The sequence below is a fragment of the Typopeltis vanoorti genome, chromosome 17 (genome assembly GCF_054136105.1).
Source record: "Typopeltis vanoorti isolate ZY-2024b chromosome 17, IOZ_Tvanoo_1.0, whole genome shotgun sequence".
NCBI classification, from domain to species: Eukaryota; Metazoa; Arthropoda; class Arachnida; order Uropygi; family Thelyphonidae; genus Typopeltis; species Typopeltis vanoorti.
This window is the reverse complement of record NC_143565.1, coordinates 72,787,679-72,801,135: the sequence shown is the minus strand read 5'-3', so window position 1 is coordinate 72,801,135 and position 13,457 is coordinate 72,787,679. Positions and strand designations below refer to the sequence as shown.

At 32.1% G+C, this 13,457-nt stretch overlaps 1 protein-coding gene across 1 annotated transcript in view; it reads right to left on the bottom strand.

The window, feature by feature from the left end:
* LOC150097489 (cell adhesion molecule Dscam1-like) overlaps positions 1-13,457 on the bottom strand; it is a 396,227-nt gene that overhangs the window by 282,988 nt on the left and 99,782 nt on the right. Inside the window, exon 2 of the mRNA XM_090407275.1 lies at positions 6,065-6,370. Coding sequence (XP_090263401.1) covers positions 6,065-6,370 — 306 coding nt within the window. The remainder of the gene's footprint in view (positions 1-6,064; positions 6,371-13,457) is intronic.

Here is a 13,457-nt window from a genome sequence, read left to right as displayed (position 1 = left end):
CTCATAATAATAACGTACGGAAAAACATTAGGATTATTGAATAGTTATTGAATATTTTGATAAGTATATAATGTTAAAAATTAAAATTTAGTAACTCTTTTCCAAAATCAAAATTATATTTTAAAAAATTATTTTTAAATTATGAATTAAACTTTTATTTTAATATATATTTTAAAAATAATGATTATATGTAAAGAATTATCCTACATATTCTCATTTTCTTTAATTAATCAAACATTCTTTCTTATAAGCTTTCAGCGATCTTGGGTAAAATGACTTAGTTTAATAGGTTGTATTTGGTCTAAGTAATGGAAAGTGTACACTGAAATGACTCCATATGTCAAACGAAGAATCATTTTGCCATGATTTCATTCCACAGATTGGTTTTAAAAAAATACTTGTTTTCATCCGGCAGCTAACAGTTCACTTCTTCTACAGCTTGCTTATACGTAACAGTCAAGGACAAACAGCACATAAAATGAATTACCGCAATAACCTCGGTATTTCAGAATCTGCCATTCCTAATGCATTAAAAAAGTATCAAACCCATAAATTACTTACATTTAATTAGCCCTGCCGCACCTCACATTTATAAAATTAATTCTAGAGATTTTTTTGTGTGTGTGGCGTCGGCTCGATTTTTACTCCAGACTAAGAATATTAATTAGGATTTCGAATCAATTTCTACTTTTCAGGGAGTCATTTTTCAAATTCGTAATTTTATGTGCTAAAGGGTGTCTAAATACAATAATTATATGCACATATCTTTATGATTATTCGCTCTCTTTATCGTGGTAATGCCTACGAAATTGGATTGAATGATTCGGTTCAAAATGTTATTTTCATTATCAGTTTGCAAAATGTAAATGCAAATCATTACCGATTAAAATATAAAAATGAAGCAAATAGCACATTAAAAATGACTAGAAGATATTCAGATATGAACAAATTTTGGCGGAAATTACATGTATTTTAATATTTATTTAAAAAAGATCAGCGATGGTTTTGATATTTTAAAAGTAGCTTATTTTAAAGTTATTCCTCATAGTCCTTATAAGGACTGGCTTAAAGGGGCGAAGCAAGAATGCTTTTCATCTTCCCCGTTATCTGTAGAGAACAGTGTAGGGATAAGGTGTTATTGAGCTATTAAAGCTCTGATCATGGCAGGAGGGTAACAGCAATAGCCGAGCCTCAGTTAGAACTTCATTGGCTACAGCACTGCCATCCGTTACCCTCCAAGGGAATTGGATTGAATGAATCAATCACCGCATCTCACGGTCGATTGATTCTATTTTCTCGATTTAAAGTTATTCCTCATAGTCCTTATAATAAGGACTGGCTTAAAGGGGCGAAGCAAGAATGCTTTTCATCTTCCCCGTTATCTGTAGAGGACAGTGTAGGGATAAGGTGTTATTGAGCTATTAAAGCTCTGATCATGGCAGGAGGGTAACAGCAATATCCCAGCCTCAGTTAGAACTTCATTGGCTACAGAATTGCCATCCATTACCCTCCAAGGGTATTGGATTGAATGAATCAATCACCGCATCTCACGGGCGATTGATCCCAATCTAAAGTTATTCAGAAAACTATAAGATTTATAATAAATCAATAGTATTAAAAGATTTTGGTGTAAGAGTTATACATTTATCATTTTAACAAATATTTAAAGGAATTATGTTGCTTTAACTTGTGTAAAATAGTGTAAATTTCAAAATGTTTATTGTTATAAAGTTTAAAAAAATGACAGCAAAGGAGTAATTGAAAATTAAACTAACAGTAAATACCACTCACCTCTCGTCTATCACACAGCTGTTTTTAAACTACAACTTGTTCTTAATTTTTTTTAAATTTTATAATTGAATTTAATTATTATTCTTTAGAACTGAAAGTTCTTATTCGTTTCTCTACATAAACTTTTTAAACTTTGATCAACTTATTGAACATTTATGCTATCACAACTAATGAAAAAAGTTGCTTCATTAATACTCATATTATTTAGTAGAAAAACAGTAAATCTAATAATTAACTACTTAAATTTATTTAGCTAATTAGATTAATAAGCCAATATTTAGCCGTGGTCACCAAAGTATCTTTATGGATAGAAGGAAATATATTTATCAATAATATATTTAAGAAGATACACACTAGTAGGAAGGCAAAAACAGACTTCTAAATTATCAAGAATCTAGGAGACTGTTATTTTGAGATCTTAAGCAAATGCCATCACCGCACCCATAGAGGGCGATGTTACGACTGTTGGAGTTTACAGAGTGTTTGCTTTCTTACTAGTGTGCTTACGTGCAAGTGTTCAGTATATTTCACTGTGCCCATGAAGATACCTTGGTGACTAATGCAAAATATTCGTTTATTAATTTAATTCGTGAAAGAACTTAAAGAACTTAAGTGAGAGAGAAGAACCAACGTCCAGGCACTCATATCATCCATCCAAACTAATAACGGAACTCCATTATTAGTTTCGAAATAAGAAACATTAAAACAAGCAGACAAATGAAATTAAATTGTCATAATTTAATTTAAGGAACTTAAAAAAGTCATGTTAAAATTAAAAATGGAGTAAAATTTGGTGCTATGATTATTTTGATATATATTTCTTATACCAGGTATGGTTAATTTAAATCGCTAAACTCCTAAATAAAACTCAACATTCAGTTTGTTTTCATATCTTAATAATTAAAGCAAAGATAAATTGACGTATTGCGATGCAATACAGCCATCGGTGTACTATTACACAGCCCCCCCCCCCCTGCTAAACTCCTATAATACTTCTCTCTTTTTAAGCATCAGACAATCTTAATAACCGACTGCTTGCAAGGCTATTTGCATATTGACTTCAGGAAGAAAGAAAATTGCTTTCTTGACCTATAATAACCTGAATTATCGAGAAATCACGTTCAACTTCAACTTATGAAAAATAATAATTGTCAGGAAGATCAGAGTAAATTAATAAAGGTGGATCTATGCTGAAAGAAATTAGGAATTACTTCAACTCATTCACTTACATTGTATAGATTATTTCTGCAGATACTGGTAATGATGAATGCTAGATTTTTACGCTAATTGCTGATAACTTGTTCTGACCTGTTTTTTTATATTGTATAATTTGTGAATCCTAACAGCGATTTATAATTTTGAGGGAAAAAATAAACGAAATTCTATAGACTTTTTTTCCTTTACTGAGTTAGGTAGCTGCAATGCAAAATCACAAGAAATGTTGTTTATTTTATTTTCCTAAAATTATAAACTTCATTCAAAGATGGAAAAATCTCCTGAAAATAATCTAATACACTGTGTACTATATAAAGTAAGAAACTATTTCTTTGGTCTAATCCGAGATGCCAAAAGCTTGTAGAGAAGATAGAAGAATGAGAAAAATTTCATATATTAGGAGTAATTCAATACTTTAAAAAAATAAATTAAAAGTTCGTTTTTGAATGACAAAAAAGTTAAAAGATATCAATTTTCAGAAAAGTTTTTTAGTCGTACTATTTTACGTATTCTTGCTCAGAGAGAGATTTAATAAGTTGAATTCTTCAGTGATTTCAACTATCGTAGCTGCAATGGTGAGTACACAGAGAAACACAAAATTAAATTCGTGCATAACCCATTCTCAGGCATTAAAGTTTAAACGACACATCGGTAATAATTTCTCCCATTTCGCAATTTACTCCATTACAGTTAGCATCAAGAATGCAATTTTGTGCTTCGGCTCAACTTTTATTATCTCGCATTCTTTACTGATTAATTTCTATATTTAGCACTTTCTTAGAGAGCTGTTAGAATCTATTATCCATTGAACTGATGGGAAATAATCACGAAAAGTCCGAAGAAAGAAAGAAAGAAACGTAATGCTTAAGAAACACACGAAGGAAAACTGTGCGACACGTTACTTGCATTCAGTGAAAAGCCGAATGGACACAATTCAAATTACTTCTTAGCGTGCTTTATCTCTATCCTCCCCCCCCCCCCAACGATTGATTTTACTTCCTTTTAACTTTTGCTATCTGCTTGCAGAATGAAACACACACACACACACACAGGAACGATTGTGTTTCTGTAGAACGCAAGTTAAATTTTACGACCGCTTATGCAAGCGAAAACCTAAAACATTACAGGCAAATGACGAAGCACGCGATACTGCGAGCACGTTGGTCACATTTTAGATTACTTGTAACATTTCGTTAGGAAATTAAAGAAAAAAAACATGACAGAGTTGTTTTAGAATTATACAAGTTTGTTTCTGGATACATTTGAAGATAAGATCACTTCGATACTTATCTTTGTTCTCCGATTGTCTTGATTTACTTTTTTTTTTACTTGCTTAAGAGAATTAGAATTAACAAGTTCCGGGTCTGCTAAATGGGCGGATTCAGAATAATTTTCTTCTTTTTTATTTAATTTAATTTTCAAGTGAAACCTAATACTTGTTTTCATTAGTACTGTTTTTTTTTTCCCCTAAGTAACATGAGAGGTTCTTTCCAGCACGTGAGTCTATTTAAATGAAACAAAAATAAACCAAAACGATCCCGAAAATGACTCAGGTTTTGAAACGAAAGATAACAGAATGGATTTGTATACCCTTCTTCTAATGCGATTCTATATTCGAAAACTCATGATCTTAACAAATTTAAATTTAACATAACAAAAAGTATAATTTTTAAATATACACTTGATAGTAGTAATTTAAAATCTTGTTTCTTAAATTCGTGTTTTAATGCTACTATTTACTTTTTTGTGTCACCGAAACTTTCTTTCGTACACATTGATTGAAGATTAGTCGAGTGAGTTTATTTAGAGTGAAAGTACTGAAGTGCTCAAAGTACTTCAAAGTACACTGAGTACTTCAGTACTTTGCAAGTACACTCAATTCACTTCCAAATTTGCGATAATAAATATCTTCTTTTCTCAAAGGCACGTTGGAAAAGAAAATGCTTTTTGTTAACAGTTTTTTTTAATTAATATTCTCGTCATATTCAGAAGTTATTGAAAACAAAAGTAAAAAAAGAAATTTTTTTTCGAAAATTTCAAACATTATACGAAAGTTTAGCGATAATACTTGGGTAATTCGTAATTACTATCTAAAATAAAGATTTGAAACAAAAAGTATCTTATACTAATGAAGACATTTTAATTTATAAAAACGGAATCTTTGTGATAGAAATATCAAAGACTAAAGTTGTATTGGAATTCGTACAATATTTGGCAGTTTTAGAAAATTAATTTATTTTTACTATATGTTTTCAGTAACTTTTTATTATGATGAAAATATTAAAAACTGAAAACCCTGAAATATTAATTTTTATTTGAAATATTATATATTTGAAATATATAATATTTCAAATATAAGCTAAAATACTTAAAAAGTAAAATATATTTTATGCATAAAAACATTTTCATTTAAAAATACGTCATGATGATATGAACATCAAAGTCGTTATTCAACATACAACAATGTTCTAAGATAAAAAGACAAACGGCTATTTTTTCTGGCGAAGTTAATTAAATTAAGGGGATAAAAAAGATAAAAAGCCGTTTGGCTTTTTATCTTAGTTATAATATATGGGCACACCTTTCTGGCATTCGTATAGTGAAGGTATGTAAGTTCTTTTCACTTAAACTTTGATATCATCCAGGTCTACGTACTCACTGATGAGACCTCAAAAAAGGTTGAAACCGGTCTGGGTAGTGACCTCTCCTCATAATGTAAGGCAGTATTACATCTCCTAGGAGTTGTGTTTTACATTATGAGAAAATATCAAGAATAGTGAGGGAACTTGCTCCACCTTTGCTTGGAGTTGCCTTGGTGTTGTACTACCAGGTGTTCACTTACGCTTGGATTCGCCGATAGTTCTTCGGCATGAAACTCTTAGATCATAGTTTTCGATCTCAGAGTTTCGCATACTTGCTGCAAAATAATAAGGGATTTTTATCCCCTTAATTTAAACAACAATGTTCTATCGAAAAATGAATACGAAAGAATTCTAGAACAGAATAATCAAGATTTAAAGGTATTTCACAATTCAGAGAAACTCTAAAGATTTTTTACCTGCTCGAACTCTGACGTCCCTGCTACCAAGTTTGCCTTCAAGATTAGACGCTACACATCTATACGTCGTGTCGTGAACATCACGACGATACTGGACGGCTGGAAATGGAGAGAATACAATAGCTCCGTCCGGACGTACGAAACGCAGTCCAGGAACATCTCGAGCGATGGATCCCTCTTTCGTTTCCCAACGTATATCGGGAACAGGAACACCCTTCGCAGAACACCTAATGACCGAACCCGTGGAGTTATCGAATTGGACGTAATTTGGAGGCTCATAGTCAAATATGGGTCCTCGGATAGAGGCTGAAATAGAAATGTGGTTTTAAAATGTGGTTTTAAATCACAATAGTTTACTTATTTCAAGACAGGTTATTAAGAAAGTAAAGTTAAAACACACGCTAAATATTTTTTCATTGCTGACACATAAAGCACTAAATCATTTGCGATCTTTTCTAAATTATAAAATTGAAAACATTCACGGAACCTCCGTAGCTCTTTTTTTTTAATCCATCAAATTATATAGCAGATAGTTAATCCTATCTGCTATATAATTTGATGCCTTATCATCAGCAGTGAGCAGATTTCTAACATACCAAGTTACTTGGTCATGGACAATCCATCGAGGCTAACACGAAAATTAAGATGGAATCGGATGGATACCAATCGTGTATCATTTAAAATAATTGAGAAAAAAAAAATTAAAATTTCTCTTCACCACCAAATTCTGAATTTATTTATCATATTTATCGAAACTCGAACAAAAGTTTCGCATTTTTGTATCAAAGTAATAAAAAGGGAAACACTAATTTTTCATAAATTCTTCTATTATTTAAAAATAAAATATTTTGATGATTTTCTGCTACAAAATATTTAATTTATCCGGAAATCGGAGATAGTTTTGCCATAAATATTTTAAACAGCCGTTTTCAAAAAATACTCTACTATCATGAAGTCCTAGAACTGATCGTGGGAAACCTACTTATGTTAATAATGGCTGCTTATATTTTCCTTTTATGTTCCATTATCTTGAATTCTATACATTCTCGAATTCTATATTTATCTTGAATTATGTACATTATGTACGAATTCTATACTTATCTTGAATTATGTACAATTTCTTGAATTTTAAGTACATTATTTTGAATTCTTTCCGTCGTTTCTCATCTTCATGAAACTCAGGAGAGCAAATCACATCATTGGAGTCCAGATGTGATCGCAACAAATCTTCAAAATAACAATACTTTTATCCTAAATTGTTATTATGCTTTCCAATATCCAAAAGTGATGTTTTGTGCTATTTTGTCCATTTTTCCCAACACGTCTCTCGAACTTTCTGCCAACCATCATCCCTACATCCTTACCCTCATTAGCTTCTTACAGTGTAATCCAGTCAATGTAATACACAACTCATAATGTCCTTCGCCATGCTGATCTGGTTATCGTTATCCTTTACCATAATATCAGTGTATTCCAGTCTGTTGCAAAATCTTTACATTACTTTAATTTCTATTGCCTACCCAGTTTAGAATCATCAGCGAACAACTGCCCCGCTTTCATTCCTCCTCCTCCTTTGGGAATCTGTGAGATTTAAATTAAAAAGATAGATCATAGACACTGTCTCTTGTCATTTTAATAGACGAAACGATGTTCCGTCTAATTCGGTTTCTGTATTCACGAGAATATTTCGTAAATATCCTATGCACCTCCAGTTCATTTACCTTTATTCTCACATCCCTTCTCATCACATCAGTTACTGTGTTAGATACACCTGGATGATACGGACTGGCAAAGCAATCACTCAGTAATTCAACTATTTCTTCTGCTATCACATTCTTGCTATCTGCATTCATCAACGCTGTCTACTATAATAATCATTTCTTTTACTTCTAGCGTAGCTAGAGATCTCTTTGAGACTTCCTTCACTCAGCTCTGCTAATTCCCTCTCATTATCTAATTCTTCCTTGCTCGAGGAGTTGATTACTCGATTTTCGTTTGCCTTGTATTGCTCATGATCTTTGTCATCATATTTCTATTTATACCGTGTCATAATATTTTTCTTTTTAAGTAGCTAATGCTTAATGATTCTGCTCATCCGTTTAATTCCTAATGATTTATCCGGATGGGAATTAAATGAGAATATAATCTGATATTGCTTCTCTGAAACATTCTTTGACTATCTCTCATATAATGCAAAGGCCTTATCCTTAAGCTTATGATGTCACTGTTGTAACTTGTTTTCTAAGTTTGTCATAATTATTTGCGTTGGAGTTCTACATATAATACATTTTAACCTAAAACTTGACCTGCTTAACTTGCTTACTGGTTATCATTGCGCGATCCATCTCCCAAATCTGTCGGAAAACTGACTACGTTGATCATGAGCAAATTTTCTGCTTTCATTACAACATTTAGTGTTCTCAAATCACTGATATCTTCTAGGATAACTTAACTATGACATGAGTATGGGCTTTAGTAATATATGACGTACTGAATAAGGTTTGAAGAAACGTTCTAACCTATAACGGGATCTATGTAAGAGGCGAGTCCTTATAGGTTCGAACGTTTGTTCAAGGAAAGCGTGGAGGCCCTGCTCCATCGTCCCAACCTGAATCGTAATGACTGTATATCTATATCAAAAATCTGGGAAAGTTCTAATCAAGATTACCCATTAATTTTTTTTCCAATCATCTCTCTACTTCAAAATATTCCGTTTTATACTTAATACTTAGTGATATAACATCACGCGGAGTGTTCTATTTTTAACGATCTATTGTTAGTATTCCACCTTGTATTTTTTAAAACTGTCCTTGTAATACCACTGAAGATGGTCTGCTATTTCCAGACCGAAATATTGGTTAATTAAATATCTTGCTTGTGTTTACGTGCATACATCATTCAGTCTTATGTCACAAGTATCCTTAAAACACAAATGTTAGTGCATCTAATGGCATTCGTTTTTATTACGATTTGAAAAGAGGAAGTGATTTGAGAATAACCAGTATATAATGCAGCTGTTGGAAATTCTAAGGCCATTAGTCATATATCTGAAGAGGGAGTATTTGGACAGGTGAATAATTTAGGTGCAGTACTACACTTCAAATTTAATTACAGATCTATCAAACCTTAGATCAATTTATGTAATTCTGATAATTTCAGAATTACATAAATTGGTTTATTATTATTGAATTAAATCGGCAAACACGGTCTGTTGTTGCTAACCTCAACTCTTAGCTTTGATCTTCCATTAATGGATCGGATGAAATATTGCTATCTCATTAAGGTAAATGAAAATAAGTAAATTTCTGAACCGGTTGAGATGTACAGGTTCTTAGATTAGTGGCAAATCATAATATTGTTTTATGACATCCCCTTAGAGATACTCATCTGGGTTCACTTTCCAGCCTGAAGTATGGAAAGTGAACCCAGATGAGTATCTCTTAGGGGATGTCATAAAACAATATTGCTCAGATATTTCGGGAGAGTCAGCGAAAGAGAATTGCAATCTACTGAAAGACTATTGTGTGTGATAAAATGCTACTTATTTGGTAAAAATGCTCAATGTTTCTCAACAAATTTTATTTAATAATAAAAAAATTAAAAAAAAATAAAATAAGCATTCTATTCTTCTATACTGAGTTATTTTTTGCGCATATCAATTCAGATTGTGATAATGGCTAGTAGTATCTTTTGAAATGTGCATGGCAATCTTTTAAAGAGTTATTCCCATGTATCGAATTTAACAAGGAAAAAACAGTCACAGAAACCCTTCCCAATGTTAAAACTTACTTTCTGAGAGAACGTGACGAGAACCATTTACCTATACATAGAAGTGATGTCCATTATCTCCGTATTGGGCTGCAAGTTTTCTACTAACTTTTGTAGCAGTTACGCTTCTAGCACACAATCGAATCATCACAGACCATTCCTTTGGGATGACAGAATCGGAATAGAGGTCTCATATTTACAGATTATTCAGCAACGACAACTGATTAGTCAAGGCCAAATACTCATTATTATTATAAGTCACACGTTTATGGCGTGCATCAGAAACGAGAGTAATTAAAACATATGCATTCTCAATGGTATGTTTCCCAAGTTCTGTTATTTTGGACTAATTTCAATTTGCCCTCGTGCTTTTTCTAAGACATTATTCAATTATCATATAACTACAATTAGTTTAGGTTTTGTTGTTTTTTCACATTACTAAAATTGTCATTAATCGTTATTAATACAGCGGTGGTACCTAACACTCTATAAAATGGCAATGGTCATTGATCTGCTTCATTTACAATTTACTTTCTTCTCAAAATCGTTTCTAAGACAAATGCACGAGTGCCTTTCATTTTCGATGCACTTACATTATGTTATTTATTTTTTAGTACATTACAAACAGAGCATTTCATTCTGCTATGAAACAATATAGAAGTTAGCATTTCATCTAAATTTATAATAAATATATCATTATGTAAGAGTTTAAATAATTATTTATATTTGATAAATTATGGTGTGTAATGATTATTATGTTAATCATTTTATTAATTAAAGGCATTTAATCGCTTATGGAATATTTATTAAAAGATAAGATAATTAAAGATGTTTTATTTTAATTCATACAATGTAATTAATATTAATATTAATTATTTACTTTTAATTATAATTGCTTTTGATACAACAGACAGGACTGTTGGTGGACTTAACGAACAACTAAATGCTACCAAAGGTCAAAGTTTTTATTGTTATATTTTATAATTTAGCTGAAAGGTATAAATATTATTATTATTATTATTATTATTATTATTATTAAGAGTTACCGCCAGGGAGTCAGAAACTCATCGAAGGAGGCCAAATAGGCACCAGCTATCATACTTGTTCTTGAATTCATTCACACTGCTTGCACACAAACATCCAATGGCAAACCCATTCCAATCATCCACTACTCTATGAGAGAAAAATCTGGATCTCACCCCCTTCCTAGCAGCATTCATTCTCAGCTTCCAAGGATGCCCTCTTGTCCTTTCCCCACCCTCCATAAAATGAAAAATTACATTAACAGAAATCCTGTATGAGCCTTTCAGAAGTTTGTAAGTGTCAAATCACATCACCCCCTCTTTCTCCTGTTTGCTAGTGTCTGCAGCCTAAAACTCCTCAATCTGTCTTCATAATCAGTATTCCACAATCCTGATATCATCTTTAATGCTCTCCTTTGTACATTCTCCAATATATCACAATCACAACGGAAACCAGGAGACCAGACCTGCGCACAATAGTCCAAGTGAGGTCTTATCAAGACCTTGTAAAGAAGCAAAATAACACCCTTATCTTTACACGTGAACGTTCTTTTCAGCATTGCAATTATTTTTTTGAGTTGTATTTGCAATCTTTGCCACATGCCCCTGAACTTCAACTTCTTATCTATTAACATTCCAAGATCTCTAGCTAGCCTCATCCTAAAATACCAGCTACAAACACGTGACCATTACATGGCACAATGCACCTTGCCATTTGAGAGTGTTCACTGACTTCTTTTTAGAGTGTAGACATCGTTTGAGCTAGTTAGAAAAGACAGACAGAAATTGAAAAATTGAAAAATTGAAAGCGGTAGTTTACCTTTAACTGTTCAGGAAGTGAAGAGTACACAGCAGGTGTTGGGGTCATTGAGGATAAAAGGAAGGTTTTAAATGGAATTACAATAGAAAAAGTCCAAAAAAAGTATTTCCGTATTGGCCTGTAAGGAAAGAATTGTACTAACGAAACTTGCAGGAACCATTTGTAACTTCCAGGAATATGCTGCTACTGACAGCCACTGTAGTATTCTGTGAGAAGGTTCAAATGTTTATAAAACCCCTCTTCTGTTCAATTCCTACGCTGAAGAATTTTTTGTGGATATGCAAGAACTGTAGGGAGTAAAATAGGAGGAATAAATATTAAATCATCTGTGTTATGTATCATACATGATACTGTATTGATTGCTGAGAAAAGGAGAAAGATTGACAAAAATAAATAGCAAATAAGTAAACAGAGTACAAAATATAGCCCTACATTAAATTAAAACAACAACAACAACAACAACAACAACAACTAAAGTTATCAGAGAAAAACATATCTTAAAATTAAAAATTAAAATAGGAAACTCAATTATAGAACAAGTCAAATGCTACACTTGTTCGGGGTATTGAATTACAGCAGATCGAAAATTCAAAAAAGAGAACTGTCGGACAAAAATTGCAGAATCAAATTTTAACAGAATAAAAAATATACCAACCGCAAGAAAGAACAAAAACTAGATTAAACTAGGCTGACGTTTTCGAGATATCGACTTGCAAAAGTGTTTTGTAGATGATTAGTAATAAAATAGAATTAAAAAAACGCATACAGAAATGAAAAATATGATATGTGATTCACACATAGGGAGGCATGGAAATCTTCAAAAATATTTATTAGAGGGAAGAACAGAAATAAAGAGAACGAAAAGAAGATATCGACACACGTATGGATCAGAAACATAAAAGACTGGCTGATGATCCGAATTATGCAGAGCAGTATAACAGTCTAAGACAGAAATACGTTTATAACATACGTTTATATCCATAATAGCCAACCGCTTGGTGGGAGTCAGTATTTGGCAAGGTATTGATCACCCACGTTATTCTTAAAATTTTTAACTTGACATTATCCTTAACTTATTCATCCTCGTACTCACATAAGTTATGTCTCTTTCATATTTAATTTTAAATCCACTACAGAGTTTTAATGTACTTTCAATACGCAAATACAAATATTTTAGAAATCATTGACTTTTAGTATTAAATTTTGAAAGATGTTTGCTAATTAATATTTATTAGAGGGAATAACAGATGCTTGCTAAGTAGAAAACTTAAGTGGAAAACTCTCGGTCTTTGCTGAAATACTAATATTTACTTTCACTTTCACTATTCAATAAGATGAATCACGAGCCTATTTAATAACACTTTTCTTTACTTTCTTGAAATCAAAGAACACACACACACACACACACACACACACACACACACACACACACACACACACACACACACACACACACACACACACACACACACACACACACACACACACACACACACACACACACACACACACACACACAAACACACACACACACACACACACACACACACACACACACACACACACACACACACAAATCTCGAAACATCTCATTGTTCCTGATATTTATTTGTCATTCATAAAAATCCACAAATCTAATTAATTATAATTTTTCACTAGGTCTAATTTCTATTATAAATGCGAAATCTTTCAGAGTTTTTAAAACCACAATTCAGTCTTTATGTGTACTTTGAAGTTAAATGTTTGCATAGCCTTTAACGAATCCAACAGGTCCCAAACATGA